This window comes from Melospiza georgiana, chromosome 6 (genome assembly GCF_028018845.1).
Source record: "Melospiza georgiana isolate bMelGeo1 chromosome 6, bMelGeo1.pri, whole genome shotgun sequence".
Classification (NCBI taxonomy): Eukaryota; Metazoa; Chordata; class Aves; order Passeriformes; family Passerellidae; genus Melospiza; species Melospiza georgiana.
In genome coordinates, this window is record NC_080435.1 from 30,398,730 (window position 1) to 30,415,040 (window position 16,311).

Genomic DNA, 16,311 nt, shown 5'->3' on the forward strand with positions numbered 1-16,311 from the left:
TTTTACCTTAATTTTCTTAACAAAGCTTTGAACTTGACTGAGCCTTTCTTTTGTCACTTGTTTCCTGAAGTGATTTTCAGTTCTACTTCACCCGAGTAAAAGTTTCAACCTTTTTTGTGTCAAGAAATGCACTTCCATTTTAAAGAGAGCTTGCTTTGTCAGTGCATGTATTCCAGAGTGTTCTTTCTCCACACACAGCAGCTCTGTGTCATGTTTTCCAGCATAACTTAAATTTCCTGGTGCCGTGGTTTAACCCCAGCCAGAGCCAGCACACTGTGGAGGCAGAATCCAAGTGGTAATTGAATTTCCCAGCAGTGTGGGGCTCAGTAACAGCAGCAGAGCTTTTGCTGTGATGCCTCTTTCACAGTTTGCATGAGTCCTTCAGCTCCATTTCCAGCCCATTGGAGCTTATTTTCATCACTAGACAGATAAAATTTAAAGCTGCTCTAAACTGGATACATTTCTGTGTTTACTAAACCGTGCATACTAAACCGTGTCTGGGCCATCCTTAGGGAGGGGAACAGCCCTTGGGGCACATCCTGCCCCATCAGCATTTCTGATGGAGGATAATTGGGATGTGTGGAACAGCTCACCTTGCAGGACTAACACACTGACTCTGTTTTTATCCCAATTTAGAAATTAAAACCTCCATGAAAATCCCTGTTTTTTCTGTAAAGTCTAAGAAATTCTTACAGGAAAACAGTTTTTTATCACAACTATGATCTTCACATTCCCATTCTCCTGCCATCCCCTCATGGCACAGCTCTAGCAGCAGGAGTTCTGATGCTCCAGTCTACCATAACTTTGTATTTATTTTTGTGTCCGTGTTTCAGGTTTTAATCTGCATGCTCTTCCACTTCGGACTCCCATTCAATCCAAATGAATTTGTGTCTCTGAAGTGGGGTTTTGTCAGAAATAGGTACATTGCTGAACAGTTCTGTGGCAATAGAAGGAAAAAACGCCATGTTGGTATTTTCCCCCTATGTCTCTCAAACTTTCCTGATGCCTTTTTACCAAATGTCTGACACAAGTTTCAAACCCCTGTGCCTGTACATCAGGCATCAAATCCTGGAGATGTTTCGCAGTAATAAATCAGTTTATGGTGCTTCCCATTTTCCCTGAAGAGGAACAGAGAATAGTTTCTCCACAGCTCAACCAAAATGAGCTAGTTTTATATAATTTTTTTATTGACTTGATAGTTTGACCCTCATCATCTTCACCTTGTTTAAAGCACACCTCAGGATTTTTCTCTCTTTTGCAAGTTTTTTTGTTTTTTTTTTTTTTTTTAATGGTTTTTTTTTAATTTAATAAGCTAATTGCTGCCTTATGCTGTATTTTGGGGGATGCTTCTTGGGATTTGTGATATTAAGGATTGCTTCAGACTAGATTTTTAAATTATGGTAATTTCAAAATCCACAGTATAATTTTTTGTTAAATAGGCCATTTAGTAAAATATGGCCATATTTTTTCAGCTTAAAAATGTCTTAGCATGTAGATCTTTCTTATAAAAATAAGCCAACTTCACAGAAAATGCTAGGGCTTTATTTATAAAGGAAAATAAAATCAATAAATGCCTGCAAGCAGGTGTCTGCCTAAGCAGAAAGTGAGAAAAATTGGAGTTGTTGATGGAGAAGAGAGCAGTGATCCCTCAGTACCGGCAAGGCAGAGGTTGAAAAACTAAGGAAAGTATTAATTGGCAGTGTGAGTTCCAGAGTAACTGGAAGCAGTATTGGCTGGATAAAAAGGGGAAGTGGATTGCTCCTAGGACAGGAGTGTCAAATGTGGCCACTTCAGAGAGCTGCACTAAGGAAAGAAATCTGAAGTGGTGCTGCTAAAAGAAAGAGAAAAATTGAAATCAGGCAAGGATGGGGAGGAAAAGCTAGACTATTCCAGTGCTTCAAAGCATGCAGGAAAAAAAAAAAGAATAAAAAAGCTCTGCTATTCTGTTTTTACTAGGGCCCTTTTGTCCAGAGAACTTCTGGGGGGCATTGTAGGGTACCACTGCTGCTGTACGGAGTAACTCCATGCTACTGTTTGTCTTCCAAAATCCAGGCAGGCACCGAGGGCCATTTCTGCTCCCATTATCTTTGCTTAGTGAAGTGAGACTATTTGCAGAGTGAGTGTTTTGCTATTTTTCTTTGCCAGTAGTAGAAGAAAAAGGTCACTTTTTCTTGTGGGGATTGGTTTGGATCTGTTTTGTTGCAGGAAGTTGAGAGAACTCCTTTGAGTTTTTTTCCCCTTCTGCTCTGGCTGCTGGTTCTCCTCTGCTATCCCTGAGCACAGGCACAGAAAGTGACATGAATGCATGGTGGCTTTGGCCCTGACATTTCTTAGAACAACATGGCTTTGACAGCAGCATTTCTCTGCCAAGAGCAGCCAGGGATGACAAAAGATAACCCAGTATCTGTACTTATAGCAAACATTGGTACTTTTATAGCACGCAGGGGTACCTTCCACTTTGAGAACTTCATATTTCTCACAAGGTATGGGACAAACACACAGCCTGTTATTAAAGGGACCTCACTTTTTCACAGGTAAGTGATGTTCATGTAAAATCAGTGCAGCAGGAACAGGATTCCTAAATGCAAGAAAATAACCATTTTTGCAACTAGATAAATTAATCATAACACTTTTAGAAGGGTTGAAACACTTTAGAAAAGTTGAAAAATGATGAGAAATGTAGGGGATGGGGGTGGTGGTGGCTGGAGGGTCTGTAGTCCTAGAGTCCTCACCGTGCACTGTACTTTCTTGGGCACAGATAATTTTAAATCTTCAGGTCCTCACCATTGACATGCCTGATTTTTAATTTTCACCAAGGGACCATTTTTTAAGCAAAGACTTTTTGCTTTTTTTCCCTTTACCTCAGTCAGCTCAAGAAAGGTGTGATTAGCACAGACCTCAGCCCTGCACGGGGTGTCCTCTGGGACATCAGTGTTGTCACAGGCAGCCCTTGGAAGGTGAAGTGTGAGGGATGAGCTCTCAACTCCTGGCTGAGCCGCAGTGCCTGGCCAGGGGTGCTGTGGACACTGGCTCTGCACTGTGTGATGGGGCCTGCCTCATCCCCGGCCTCTCTGCCTTACCACCTGTTTGCAGGTATTCAGGATTTTTCATATGCAACTGCAGGAAATTGAAGTGAGTGCCACCAGGCCGTGTGACACCCTTGGACAGGTGCTTGGACTTTGGACTGAGGTTCAGTTACCACTGCAGATCTGCTCCTGGCTTTAGGGGAGCTGGCAGAGCTCTGTGTGTGCAGGGTGGTGGGGTTCAGCCCATTTCTGCTGTGGCGGGGGCAGGTTGTCAGCTACCGAGCCCTGTCTGTGCTTCTGTCATCTATTTACCTGCAGGATGGACAGAAGGCTGTTGTGGGATCATATCCACAGGAAAATGGACATGTACTGCATGAACCAGCCTGACCCTGTGGGATCATATCCACAGGAAAGTGGGCATGTACTGCATGAACCAGCCTGACCTTCTGCAACTAAAGAACAAGGTCATCTTTGGGGATAAAAAAAGCTGATGATGTAAGAAGAGTTGCTGACAGACAAAGGGGTGTCAACCCAAGTGAAATGACACTTGCAGCTCCTATCAATTAGAGTAAGAAAAGGATGTGTGCTGCCTGGTGGACAAAACAGAGCTGCCAACCAGGAGATGAGTGGACAAAGTGGAGCAACAAATCAAACAACGTGTGACTGTGTAGACCCAAGGTAAGAAGTAAATAACATTTAGAAGCACAACAAACAGCTTTTGCTTCATTCACATTGAATCTGCAGCATCCTTTGTCTTCTCTCCTCAGGGTTCCTGCCTAGCTGCTGGGGTCTGGGGGCTTTTTGGGCTGGGCTTGGCATCCAGCCCCAACATGTGAAGCGGGTGCTGCGGCTGTGCACCCAGAGCATGAGCCTGTGCCCCTGCTGGGCTTTCTCCAGCCAGATCTGCTGGCTCAGAGCGGGTGGCACTGAGAGGTTACCCAAGGGCTGCTGTGACACCCTGTCCTGGTTTAGGGTAAATCTGGGAGAAAAGCAGTGATTGTGTGCGGGGCATGGTGTGTGAGTGGGCTAAGCTAATGCAACAGGCTCATTTCTGGTGGTGGCTGCAGGATAGAAGTGTCCCAAAGAAAGCATTTAAAAAAAAAGTCAGGTGATGGAGGGCACTAACGACAAGGTTAGATAGGGTTTCCGTTTTGTTTAGTGCTATTTTTAAGGCAGTTAGGAGAAAAGGAGGCAGACGGGCAGAGGTTTGGTAGCGATGTGTGAGCCGTACAGCAGCCAGGTACCACGGCAGTGCTTTGTGTGGGAAGGGAACAGCTCTTTCACAGCACGTCAGTTCTGAGCAGAGCTTGTGCTCAGTCACTGCAGCTTTGGGAACAGCAGTGAGAAGTGCTTTTGTGTCCCTGGGGCAGCAGGACGGCACGGCCCCCGTGCTCCCTCCCAGGGCATGGGTGGGCCATGCCGGCTGGAACCCTCTGCTCCTGGGCCCCGATCGGGGCGGCTTTATCTCCTGCAGCGCATTGTCTGAGCCCGGTCTGGGCCAGCGCCTGCCGGCTGCGGGGGGACGCGGGCCCAGGCGCCCGCCCGCTCCTGCCGCGGCAACGCCAGGGCTGGAAATGGTGTCCTGAGGTGCCGGGGCCCGGCGCTGCCCCGGCTCGCAGGCCGGCCCGGCCGCGGCTGTGCCCCGTTCGCTCGGGTTCCCTGGGCCTGGGGCTCCCGGGGGTCCCGGCGCCGTGAGGGAGCGGCCCCGGGGGACGGCGGCCGCCGGGGTGGAGGGCGGGGCTGCCCGCGCCGGCCCCGCCCCTCGCGCCCGTTGGTTGTGGCCCGGCCATATTTTGCATATCCCCCACCCCGCGCCGGCTTCGCTCCAATGGGAGCGCGGGTGCGGCCGTCTCATTAGCATACGCACCTCTGCCCTGGGCGCGGAGCCGCCGCGGCCGCAGGACCGAGCTCCGGGAGGGCCGGGAGCGCCAGCGGAGCCCCCGGGGCCGGCCCGGCACCGCCACCGGCACGGCCTCCCCCGAGCGCTGCCTGCGCGGCTGAGATGAGCGGTGGCGAGCAGCGCTGCGGGCTGTGCACGGGGCAGGAGGGCGGCGGAGGGCTGACTTCCCGCTGAGGCAGCCCCGGAGCCGCGCCGGACGGAGGAGCCCCTTTATTTTGATTTTTTGGTCGTTGTTGTTTTTGGTGGGTTTTTATACGTTTTCCTGGCGGCCGCCCGGGCTCGGTAAGCGGAGGGCGCCAGCGCAGAGCCGCAGGCCGAGACGAGCCGGGCCGAGGGGGCTGGGCGGCCGGCGGGGTCGGCGATGCGGTGCCTCGCTCTGCTTGGCCTCGTCGCCTGGGGCCTGGGGAGCTGGGCCGGACACAGCGGCGGAGCGTCCCCCCCGCCCTGCCCGGCCCCGTGCAGCTGCGACGGCGACCGCGGCGTGGACTGCTCCGGGCGGGGGCTTGCGGCCGTGCCCGCGGGACTCAGCGCCTTCACGCACGCACTGTGAGTCGGGGCCGGGCCGGGCGGGCAGGTAGCCGGGCGGGGGGAGGCACCACCGGCGGCGGTACCCCCGGCCATTGCGGTGTGCGGGGATTGCTGCGGTGCGGGTCTAATAACGCGGCCGGCTCCGGCGCCGCCGCGCTCCCCGGCCGAGCCGCGGTGCGGCCTCCGGGCAGGGCCCGGCGCTACCGGGGCAGGTGAGCTCGGCAGGGCCCGGGGCGGCTCCGGGCGGCCGAGGGGAGCCGGCCGAGCGCGAAGGGAGCGGTGTAAAGGCTGGGAGGAAGCCGCTCGGAGCTGCGGCGGTGAAAGGCGAGGCTCGGCGGTTCGGTGGGGCCCGGGTCGATGCCGGTGCCGTCCTGAGGCGGGGGGGAGCTGCTGCCCTCGCTCGCGTGTGTGTGTGTATGTGTGTGCCTGCCTCAGCGTGCTTCCGCGCCCCGGGTCGCCTTTCTCCTCGATCTTCTCTAGAAACCGGTTGCCATTGCTGGTCAGTTCGCTCTCAAAAGTTAAAGGCATTTTCAGCCCGAAGAACGGCGTAAGTCTGGTTAAATACCGTGCCTTCGCTTTTACGAAATCTTCACGATGGTAAAGCACAGGGGAACCTTGGAAAAAAACAGCATAGCCCAACATCGGGGGGTGGTCGAGTTTTGCTCGTGAGTGACGAAAAACAAACTCTTAAAGAAAACCAAAACATTTTATCCCATGTACTATGATAATGTTGTAGAACAGGCAGAAACTGGTAGGTCTTGTGTGGCGTTTTGGTAACTTTAATAATAAAATTTTAATTGAGGAATGAGCACGGTTCTGTAGAGACATGACCGGCGAGGGATTTGCAGCTTTCAATACGGTAGCTTTGCTAATCCACAAACCTGTTAAGTTTCACAATAAAACCTGTCAGTCTTGCCCCACTTCTCAGCGCAGATTTCTCAGGGTGGAGCAAGGTCTGGTATGGGCCAGTGGTCAAGTCTGGTATTACTAAAGCTTTGCCGTGTTTACAGCATGTCATACAGCACACTACGGCAAACGACGTTTCACATCGGTACTGAATTGCTGTTTTGTCAGAACACAGCAGAGGTGTATGCCTTGGAAAATTGCATTATTTTCTTTCTTTGTTTGCCCACGCTTAATATGCGGAGGGAGTCTGATTCATACTAATTCATACTAACGCTGGGTGTTTAGTTTACGGAGAAGGTTTCCAATTTCTCCTACATATTTGGATTGTTTCTTTTAGTTGTTCAGGCTGGGTGGAGAAAGAATACTGGGCCTTTTTTTCTTGTGTACTAGTTGATGAATGGTGGAAGTTGCATCTGGTCTCAGTTGTTATCTGTGCTTAAATATTTTGTTCCTTTTTTTGTGCTTATAAGGTGTTAAGTGGGACCTCGCTTTGTGGTGTTTTTCCTGTGGCAGAAATGGTGGTTTCTGAGTGTTTGGGGTAGGGAATTAGACGCTGCCATCATGAACCCTTGGCATTACTGCTAAACAGTCTTCTCTTCACAGATAAAACAGGGAAGTTGCTGAAATTAATAAGGTGCTTGAAGTCTCTCTGGCAAAAGCTGCATTTAAGCATAAGATTTTATGGCTCCTAGATTGTGTGGCTGTCTAATAAAATAGATTGGTACATCCCTGAGTGTCTGCAACATGACATAAGTTGTCTGATGGGCACAGGTTGCCATAGCCAACAGCCGTTAGAGAGAAAACTGCTGGGGAGTTTAATTTTGTAAGTTTCTCCTTGCTCTGCAGGTACATTTCTCACAGCCAGTTGTAAGTTCCTCTTTGCTGTGCAGGGAAATTTCACACAGGCATGTGATACTTATGGCTAAAGTGAGAGGAGGCCTGCGCACACTGAAATGGGCTTTGGAATGAATTTTTGTAGCTTTTGATTTTATGCTCTTTAAACTTGAGAAGAATCTTTCTTGAACTTGAGAAGAACCTGGTGCTGTGGCAGTGGAGGATACTCTGATCCCTGTTTGCGTTCAGTTCCTGCTTCCTTGTTTACAGAAGGAAAATAATTGATGGCTTCTTGGTGCTTCTGAGCTTAGCCAGTCTCTCTTGTAGTGAGGGCACTAGAATTTAGGGTATGTAGAAGACAGTTTTGGAGACAATGAGGAACTCACTTCTGACCTGCTTGGACTGGACAATGTATAGTTTTGCCAGAGATGCTCAGTTAGTTAGTGTGGAAGAAGACACAAAAATAAAATCACATTCCTATGTGACATGTTTGTCTCATGGCAAAGCACCTTAGCTATGTGAAGAGAAGAGAACTTTTCTGTGCTTTATGTCAGGCACCTTAATGATGTCAGGAGAGCCCCTCAGCGTTGCTGCTGGGCTAGTTTTTGATTATAGCCATGTCAGCAGAGAGCCTGTAGCACAGAGATGGCTGAAAGAGTGTTACAGGTGATGTTCTGTGATACTAAAGCAAAGGTATGCCCAGATTTTTGCTTTGGCCATGAGAGAAAAAAAGCTGCTCACAATTGAAGTTGGCAGTGAATGAGTTCCAAGGCAGTTGAGAATTATGGAAGGAGCCCAGTATTTAATTTTTACTAGTTCTGTTTTCCTGAAGTCTTAATTTCTTTGTGTTAAGTCTAACCATTTAGCCTAACTTCCCAGGTGCTGCCATGAATGGTCAGACAGGGATTTCTGTAGATCCTTAAAGATTATCCTTACAGAATATCCTTCCCATTCCTTGTTTCTGTTTATTCAGCTCTAGACTGATCCCCTGCTGCCTCTTGCTTACTGTGGCGGGTTGAAAGCAGGGAGAGAGGGGCTGGTGTGATAGTGGGGGATTATATGATTACCAGAGAATGGTGAGATCTCTTGAGGGTAATTCTCTCAGACTGAGCAGCTCAAAAAGATGGAGTATCTGGTCACTGCTTTTGAGTCCTTGGTGAACTTTGGGAGGTGGAATTTGAATAAAGCTGTCCCAGCTGCCGTCAGCTCAGTGAAGAGATTACTGGGAGATGTATAAGTGCTCAGGAAAGACAGATGACAGCACCAGGTCAGACCTTTCTCAGGGGATGGCGTGGATGGGGACGAGCTCACAGGGAGTTGGGATGACATGAGCAAGGATAAATGCTTGATAGTTTTACTGTAGGCAACCATTTGTATAATTTAGGTAGGTGTTTATGTAACTCTTAATTGCCATGTGCCAGTTCTTCTGTTTATGAAGGTTCAGTTTGCTTGGTTGCAAAATAACTGTAGTGTGTGCACGTTGTAGGCACAGAGTGTGTGGTGATTGGGAGTGGGGCTGTGGCTGATCCCCAATTGCCTCCAGCTGTGCAGGACAGGTGAATGCTATTGAAGGTGAGGAGCCATGGGGTGCCCAGAGGTGCTGAGCAATCACTCAGGGAGCAGAGGGCCCACAGGGGCAGGGCATTCAAGCTGAAGGTTATAAAAGGCTGGGCTGAAGAGCAATAAGGAGCAGATGTTTGAAGCCTCCTTTGGTGTCAGTTGTGGCTCCACCATCCTTCTGATATGAGTAAGTGGTGCCTGTGCACCATATAAAGCATATGAAAATGGGTTTTGTTTGGGTTTTTTTCAATGCTGCACGCTCCTAATTTTTGCTGTGATGTTCCACTTGCCATGTTCCAGAAAACCTCATGCTAGTGAGAGGAAATTTTGGTGAGGCGTACATATGTGCTTGAGCTCCTCATGGATGTCAGTTTGAGAATCCACATTCCAGTTTGGAAGGTTTGATACTTGTATGAGTCTTGTGCAGGAGATTAAAGCAAGGAATTCTAGATAATTACTTTTGGAGAGATCTTCTATGGGCCCGGTTGACTTAGGTCTTGCCTGACAACCATGAGGAATACAGCCCCTTGTCGGTGCCTGCTATTATATTTTAGGAACTTGAAATAAGAAAACAATACAGATAGTTTTCATTCTAATGATTCCTGTGTGTATTTTCACACAAGAAGGAAGGGTAAGATCCCTTGCTTTAATTTTGCTTTCTCTGAGTGTGAAAGGCCGGGGGGCTTGGGAGCTCTGGCTGCCCTAGACTAAAGGATAAACCTTCAGGATGAAATTGTCATCTTGATCTTTTGGGTTTTATTGCCCATTTAACCTAAGAGTGCTGTATTTCTGTATGCTGTTGTGCACTAGCTTTATGAGATTGTGATGTGGCAGTTGAGATCCTTTTTTCACTTGTTCTTCACTAGAGGTTGCTTCAGCAATCACAGGGAGTTGTTAATCTGTATTTTGGAATACATGCTCTGGAGCTACCTCCATGCTCTCAATATTGAGTGAGATCGCTTGCTCTGTGTATAAATGGCAAAATGATGTGTTTCTGTTTGGGAGTGAGCAGAGCTTGCCCTTTTTTTTTTTTTTTTTTTTTGTCTTTATCTGTCACTGTTATTTTTTTGTAGAATGGCGATAAAATGTAGTAGGGAGGTGGGGAGGTGTGAGGTAACTTCTGATACATCTGGATAGATAGATAGAGATATTTAGTGTACTGCTCTGGTCAGATGTCTAAGTATAGAAGGACCTGGCTGGGTTTTGTTAATGCTGTCTGGTAGAGTTGTTGTGGTGAAAAGTGAAGATGTCCAGATGTGACCTTGAGTCTGGAAAATGTAGCATGATTGCAATTCTTCTGAGGTAGAAAAGCCTTATCTAATTACAGGTGTGAAGGTTTTGCAGGTAGACCATTTAGTTTTTCATTTGCCTGTGCTACCTACTGGTGATGTGATGGCAAGTAGTAATTCCATACTTCTTTTAGAAAGACATGGTTATGTCATTTCAATTTGAATATTCCTGTAAGTCAGCAGAAATACTGTTACATTTGTACAGGCTCATGCAATCCCACAGACAGGAGGAGTATTTCAGTTTGGTGAACATTCAGTGATTCCAGCAATTCTTTCCAGCATATATCACCCAAGGGTTGGAGTCTTTATCTTCATTTTAAGCTGGCCAATTTATCTGTCAGTCTTGTAAAAAAGTAGATGCTTTTAGGTAGTGTACAGAAAGTGAAGCTGTTGGTGTTTCAGTGTTAAATATTTTTGCCTTTTTAATGTTTTTGTTGGTATCAAATTTGATGTTTTCCTCTTCAGTGTTTATTCCCCTCCAAAACCCCCAATACTCCCATAGCATGTAATTCTCAGGTATTTGGCATTTATTTTGTACACCGAGCTCATTTGTATCATATGTAATTTCTTGTTTGATGTGTACTGTCAGGGGCTTCTAAGTGTGATTTTGGGGAATAAATACTAAGATAAGTCTGCAACATAGAATCAAGCTTATGCTAGTAAGGAGGTAAATAATTACCATTTCAGTTCTTGAGAGGAATTTGCTAGTAACTATCTACTTGAGAGGGAAAATATGGAAGCTGTAATATAAGGACTAAAAAACAAAACAAAACTAAAAAAACCTCCTCTGCAAGGATCTTTGTTTGGTTTGTACTCTACATCTAAACCAGCAATTTTTGCAGAACACAAGCTCTTATTTACCCAGAGAAAATTACTGGCCTAGATTTCCGAAGGGCTGAGCACCCATATCACATTTTAGAGAGCATGGTGGCTGCAGGGCTCTGGGACTAACTCTGGATGTCAGAGATCTTCCTCTCAGCCACCCCTGGGCCTTTCCTAAAACTTCTTTCCTAAAGATGAGCCTCTTTTGGGAATGGGTAGGAGCTGGTGTTGTGTTTATTTTGTGGGGTGATTGCCCACAGCCCGGGTTTGCCTGGCCCTTGTTTTACAAACCAGCAGGGGAGCGAGGTGGATGGGACTGGCTCATTTCAGCAGGGCTGCTGGAGCTGCATGGCAGCAGTTGCTCTGCTCAGGGTGAGGGTGTTTCAGGCAGCAGCTCTGTGCTGCCAAACTGTGGTTTTGGGAAGAAGCAGAATGTTAAAAATAGCTTAAGGAAGAATCAGAGAGATTTGTATGATCCTAGAAATAGGAGACTAAGGTAGAGCAGAAGCAGCCTTTCCTATTTGAAGAAACTTGTAAATTGAAGCAGCAGAGTTTTAAATGCTACAAGCCCTTTGTTTACAGAGATCTCAATAGTGTGTCATGGATTAGAGGCCCTGGCCATCCTCTCCACCTGGTAGATTCACCATCTGCTTCATCAGTGACCTAGGATTTTGCTACAGAGAAATACACTTCTGTAGTTTTTCATGTCTGCCTTTCAGGTACTGTTGCGGTTTGGGGTAAGATGTTCTCAAGCTTTGGTCTGAAAAGAGCTTTTCAGTCATGTGATGTTGGTTCTCAGTGCAGGTAGCTATTGGTATTTCCTTTGCTCTTGCCCTGCACAGCCCTGCTGAAGAAGTGGAGGTAGCTATTGGTCTTTCCTTTGCTCTTGCCCTGCACAGCCCTGCTGAAGAAGTGGAGGTAGCTATTGGTATTTCCTTTGCTGAGAGGTGGCCAGCTGGTGGTGTTGGTGGGGAATTGTGTGCAGGGATGGTTGTCACAGGAGCTCACATGGAGAGCAGGAAGATCTTGGTGTTACTGTGTAAATACTGTCCTCACTATAAATATGTCTGAGAGCTTTTCTTCAGAATCACGCCCAGATTCATGCACTTTTGTTCCAAATAAAGCTGGTATGTCCAAATTGGACAAACATGCAGCAGTAGATATAAGAGTAGCTGGGAAGTATAATTAAACAATGAAAAAATGGCCTGTGATATACCTGCAAAACAGTTGACCTTTTTGCCTTTTTCTTTAAAGTGCTAAGTTCACTGGAACTGAAAGTTTCCAATATTTTCAAATCGTGTGTATTTTGTTTTAAAATACATACTTGACATAGCAGGATCCATTTTATTTTACTCTTGAATGATTTAACTGTTACAGGATTGTGACAAGGTCAGCACTTTCCACTTCCCAAAAATGTACTCCTGTTGCTCAGAGAGTAAGGGAAATCTGTATTTCAGCTTCACCAAGAATTTGAAGGCACAATGATGATATACATCTCTTACAAAACCACGGAGGGGACTGTAGTGATCTCAAAAATAACAGTTTAAAGTCGGTGTCTGAGAACTGCTGTTGAATTTGAATGGATAATAGCCAACTTAGGGCATTATGCATAATGTCAGCCGATATGGTAACATGTTTGTAAAAATACAGATAGCTATTTTTGACCAGGTGATGTTGGTATTCCCTGGTGGACTGTGGTCTGACATCTGTCAGAGATATGTTTGATTTTGGGAAATAAGAATATCACTTAAACATTTTCTTACTAAAATATGAAGGCTTTTTTTTTTTCTTTTTAAAGTGATGTGCCTCTTCCTTTTCTCTCTCCAACCAGTTGTGGTAAAATGCTAGGTCTTGCAAGGACATTTTTCACCCTAAAGCTTTTAATCAGATGTGTCTGGACTTTTAAACAGTTACAGGTTTAGGCCTTCCCTGTGTACCTCTGAAATTGCACATCATAAATGAATGTGCAGTTTCAGAGGTACTCAGGGAAGGCCTAAACCTGTTTAATTTAGCTTAATGCTGCAGATGCAGTTGTATATTTGGTAAGGTTGCTCTCTGAAAATGTATTTTAACTGGAGGGTTTTGCTGTTACCTTGCTGACACGTGCAGGGTTCCAGACAGATAGCCTGCCCCGGTGCCCAGTGGGGAGAGCAGCATGGCTGTGCTTTCATAGCCATGTCCCTGCCAGTGAGAACAGATGGGCTGCTTCATCCCGTCCTGGAGAGCCCTGCGCGGGGCTGGACAGCCGGGGGCTCATTGCTAAGTTTGCTGGGAGCAGTTGAGCTCTTGCTGAAGCTCTTGTGCTTTGCCTGGCACTGCTCAGTGGTGGCACAGGAAAGCCCAGATGTGGAACAATGCTGGTTTGGCATTGCAGTAATGCAGTGTATTGCAGAGATCATGCAGCACAGCTCACTGTGGCTGTGTTTCATCCTTTTGGGTGTGATACTGTGCAGTGCTTCTTTGTGAACCATTTGGGCGCTGTGGGGGTTGTGTTTGGTGTTCAGCAGACGCAGAAGACATGAGTGCAGACGTGGGTCCTGCTGGGATGTACCTGGGGTTGGTGTCTCCTGTGCCCATGGCTTCCCTTTTCAGAGCACAAAATGCAAATGTTGTTCCCTCTGTCCAAACAGGACGTGGCACTGTGTTAGCTTGTAAAGGGAGGATTTGTTTTTCCTGCACTTAGGGCTTTGGGGTTGTGGCAGGAAAGCAGGACAGTAGCTCCTGTTGCTGGAGGAGGAGATGGTGCAGGGCAGGAAAGGATGTTTGGGGAAGCTGGCTGCCCCTTGCCTGTCAGAAGGAGTTGGTGCTGTATAACCTCAGTCCTTTCTTTGTTATTAGAGTTTGATACATGGGATATCCTGGCTGTCCTTTTTAAAACTGAGTCTCATGTTATTTTAAAAATAATTCTTACTGGAGGAGTTTCCTTGCTGTTTTCTAAATGCTGATCCAGATTAGTAGCAGATGTAGTTTGTTCATCTGGAAGAGTGAAGAGACTGAAACCTGTGACTTTGGAGTGCAGACCCTCTCTGGTGCAGTGGGACATTGTGTCTGGAAACATGCATGGTGCTCTCCCTGTGGCAGAACTGGTGCAGTGGGACATTGTGTCTGGAAACATGCATGGTGCTCTCCCTGTGGCAGAACTGGTGCATCTGACCTTCACTCCACTCCACTCCTGTGTGTAAAAGCTGTGAAGAGGTTGCCATCTTTTTCGGGTGCCATGGTTGGAAGCCCTAGAAATATGTTGATTTTTTTTAACTAGGCTAGGGGAAACCTTTCCCAGACTGGGGGACATGCCTGTAGTAGTGCTCTCAGCAGTTCTGTGAGCTGCTCCTGCAAATTAGGAGTCCTTTAACCTACTGCCAGGAGCCCTGCACTGTTTGGAAGATGGTTGCTTAGACGTTCTTTAGGGGAATTTTGCAAAGCCATTGTCAACAGCAACCTACATAATCATTTATTTATATAATACATAATCATATTTCTTGTTCATCTCCTTTATTTACAGTTTCACTCAAGTAGCTGCTCCATTGAGACATGAAATGTTCGCTGTGCTGGGTGTCCTCTTGGGGTCTTGGTGGCCTTCCTGGAATTAGCTGGGGAGAGAGAAGGGAAATGGTTCATTGTAAAGAGTCCTACTCTGAGAATGTAGTTACTGATGATTTGGGCCTGCACAGGCTTCTGCCTTTTTGGAAATTTTTTACTGCTATTTGCCTTAACATTTGAATTAAAAAAAAAAACATAATGGAAGTGGATGGGCTAATATTGACCAAACTGTTAATATTTTACAGAACCTAGTGTGAGTCTTGCTGGGTGTAGAAAATCCATGTCTTTTGCAAGGGCAAATCTGGCTCTGTGTTACTATGGCTAAGTGTTTGCTGGAGGCATTATATCTCTTCAATATCAGGTTAGTCATTTATTTAGAATTTACTTGCTCTTGCTTGACATTTTTCTCAGAAATTTCAACTAGTTTGTTTGCACGTTCTTTTTCTGTAACCTGCTTACTGCAAAGGTCTAGTTTTCAGACCAAAAATGAACAATATCTTGAATGTTCAAGAGGATTAAGCAAGGATTTAATTTGTTTTTGGTACAATAAGTGGCAGTTGTTTACTTCTTCAGCAGAATACTTTGCAGTATTGCAGCAAGACCGGTTTTTCCTCCTTAAAACTCTTCAACTCTCCTGAGTAATCACGCCAGTAAAACAAGTCTGTGTATTCAAAAGAGGCTAGCATGAAAACAATAATATACCTGAAATCCCATTTAAGAGTAGGACTGCTTGCACTGTGATGGTATCTTCACTTACACAAAATAGGGTTTTTTTTTTTTTGTCTAAAAGCATCAATGTGAAATTCTGTAACAAACATCAGATAAATATTCAAATACCCTTGGTATTTGCCTCACCAAATATATTCCCTATGTCCTTCAGGCAAGGTGCATCACCTGGTCTGGGTTGGTTCAGTGCCATCAAGAAAAGAGAATAGCAGAATAATAATGTAAAAATTAAAAAAATTGTCCCTCGTGCCATTTGTCATTGAAGTTGCCTCACTGAATTTGGTGCCCAGTCTGATTACTTTTTTATAAAAAGGTCAGGATTGATACTGCTGGCCACTTCACTGTTCAAATTGACTTTCCCACCAGTTTGTCCTTTGGCATCTTCAGTGGGAATAGGCAGCTTGTGTTTCATCTCTGGCCTGCAAGTGCCCATCAGTAGATATACTTTAGAGGTACTGGAGCAGCTGAGGATTCTACAGTGTTTATGATATATGTACCTCTTTCAAAAAAATCCACTTCTTTCCAAAGAGGATACATTAGTTGCATTGTGCTCTTATTGAGAAAGAGAACAAGAATTACACAGTGCCTACTGTTGTCCCATGTACTGAATAAGTTTTAATTGTTGGTGCCTTCCTTGAACTATCACATTGAAAAGTAGTTTCTTAAGAGAACTTATGAATCTCAGTGTGAATCAACATGCAAAGTGTAGAGGTAGTTTTGCATATGACCATTTTTAGCCTTACAAGTTTTTTGCATCTCTAATTTAAAGAAAGAAAAGCCATTGAGTAGTAGCACCCTCCCCTGGGATTTGAGCCCTGCTGTGTTTCTGTTGAAATGGAAGCCTGATGTGTGGTAGTGGTGAGTTCTGTTTAGCTCTGCTGTACATCACTGGAGATCTGCAGGAGCACGTGGATATCTGGTTTGGCAACCTAATCTAAGGGCTTTGCTACAAGAGTTTAGAGTGAGTGACTTAGAAAATTTTAAAGTTTGGTAAAGGAGGCAGGTTCCTGCAGCAGAGCAGTGCTAGCAGATGCTTCTCTTGAGGCTGACAGCAGATATCTTAACAATTCATATCTGCAGAACTGTCGGGAAAGCCTTAAGATCTGTCTATGTTATAGATGTTGCTTAACTCCTTTGGGAGCTCAAACAGACAAGCACAGCCTTAAATGGGATTACTTCT

General features: G+C 46.0%; 1 protein-coding gene across 2 annotated transcripts in view; it reads left to right on the forward strand.

Annotated features, from left to right (window-relative positions):
- Positions 1-5,001: 5,001 nt before the first annotated feature.
- The window catches only part of LGR4 (leucine rich repeat containing G protein-coupled receptor 4), a 74,324-nt gene continuing 63,014 nt past the window's right edge, over positions 5,002-16,311 (forward strand). For both annotated transcript variants that reach the window (XM_058026753.1, XM_058026754.1), the window contains exon 1: positions 5,002-5,472. In XM_058026753.1, the coding sequence (XP_057882736.1) occupies positions 5,288-5,472 (185 nt within the window). In that variant the 5' untranslated portion in view covers positions 5,002-5,287. The remainder of the gene's footprint in view (positions 5,473-16,311) is intronic.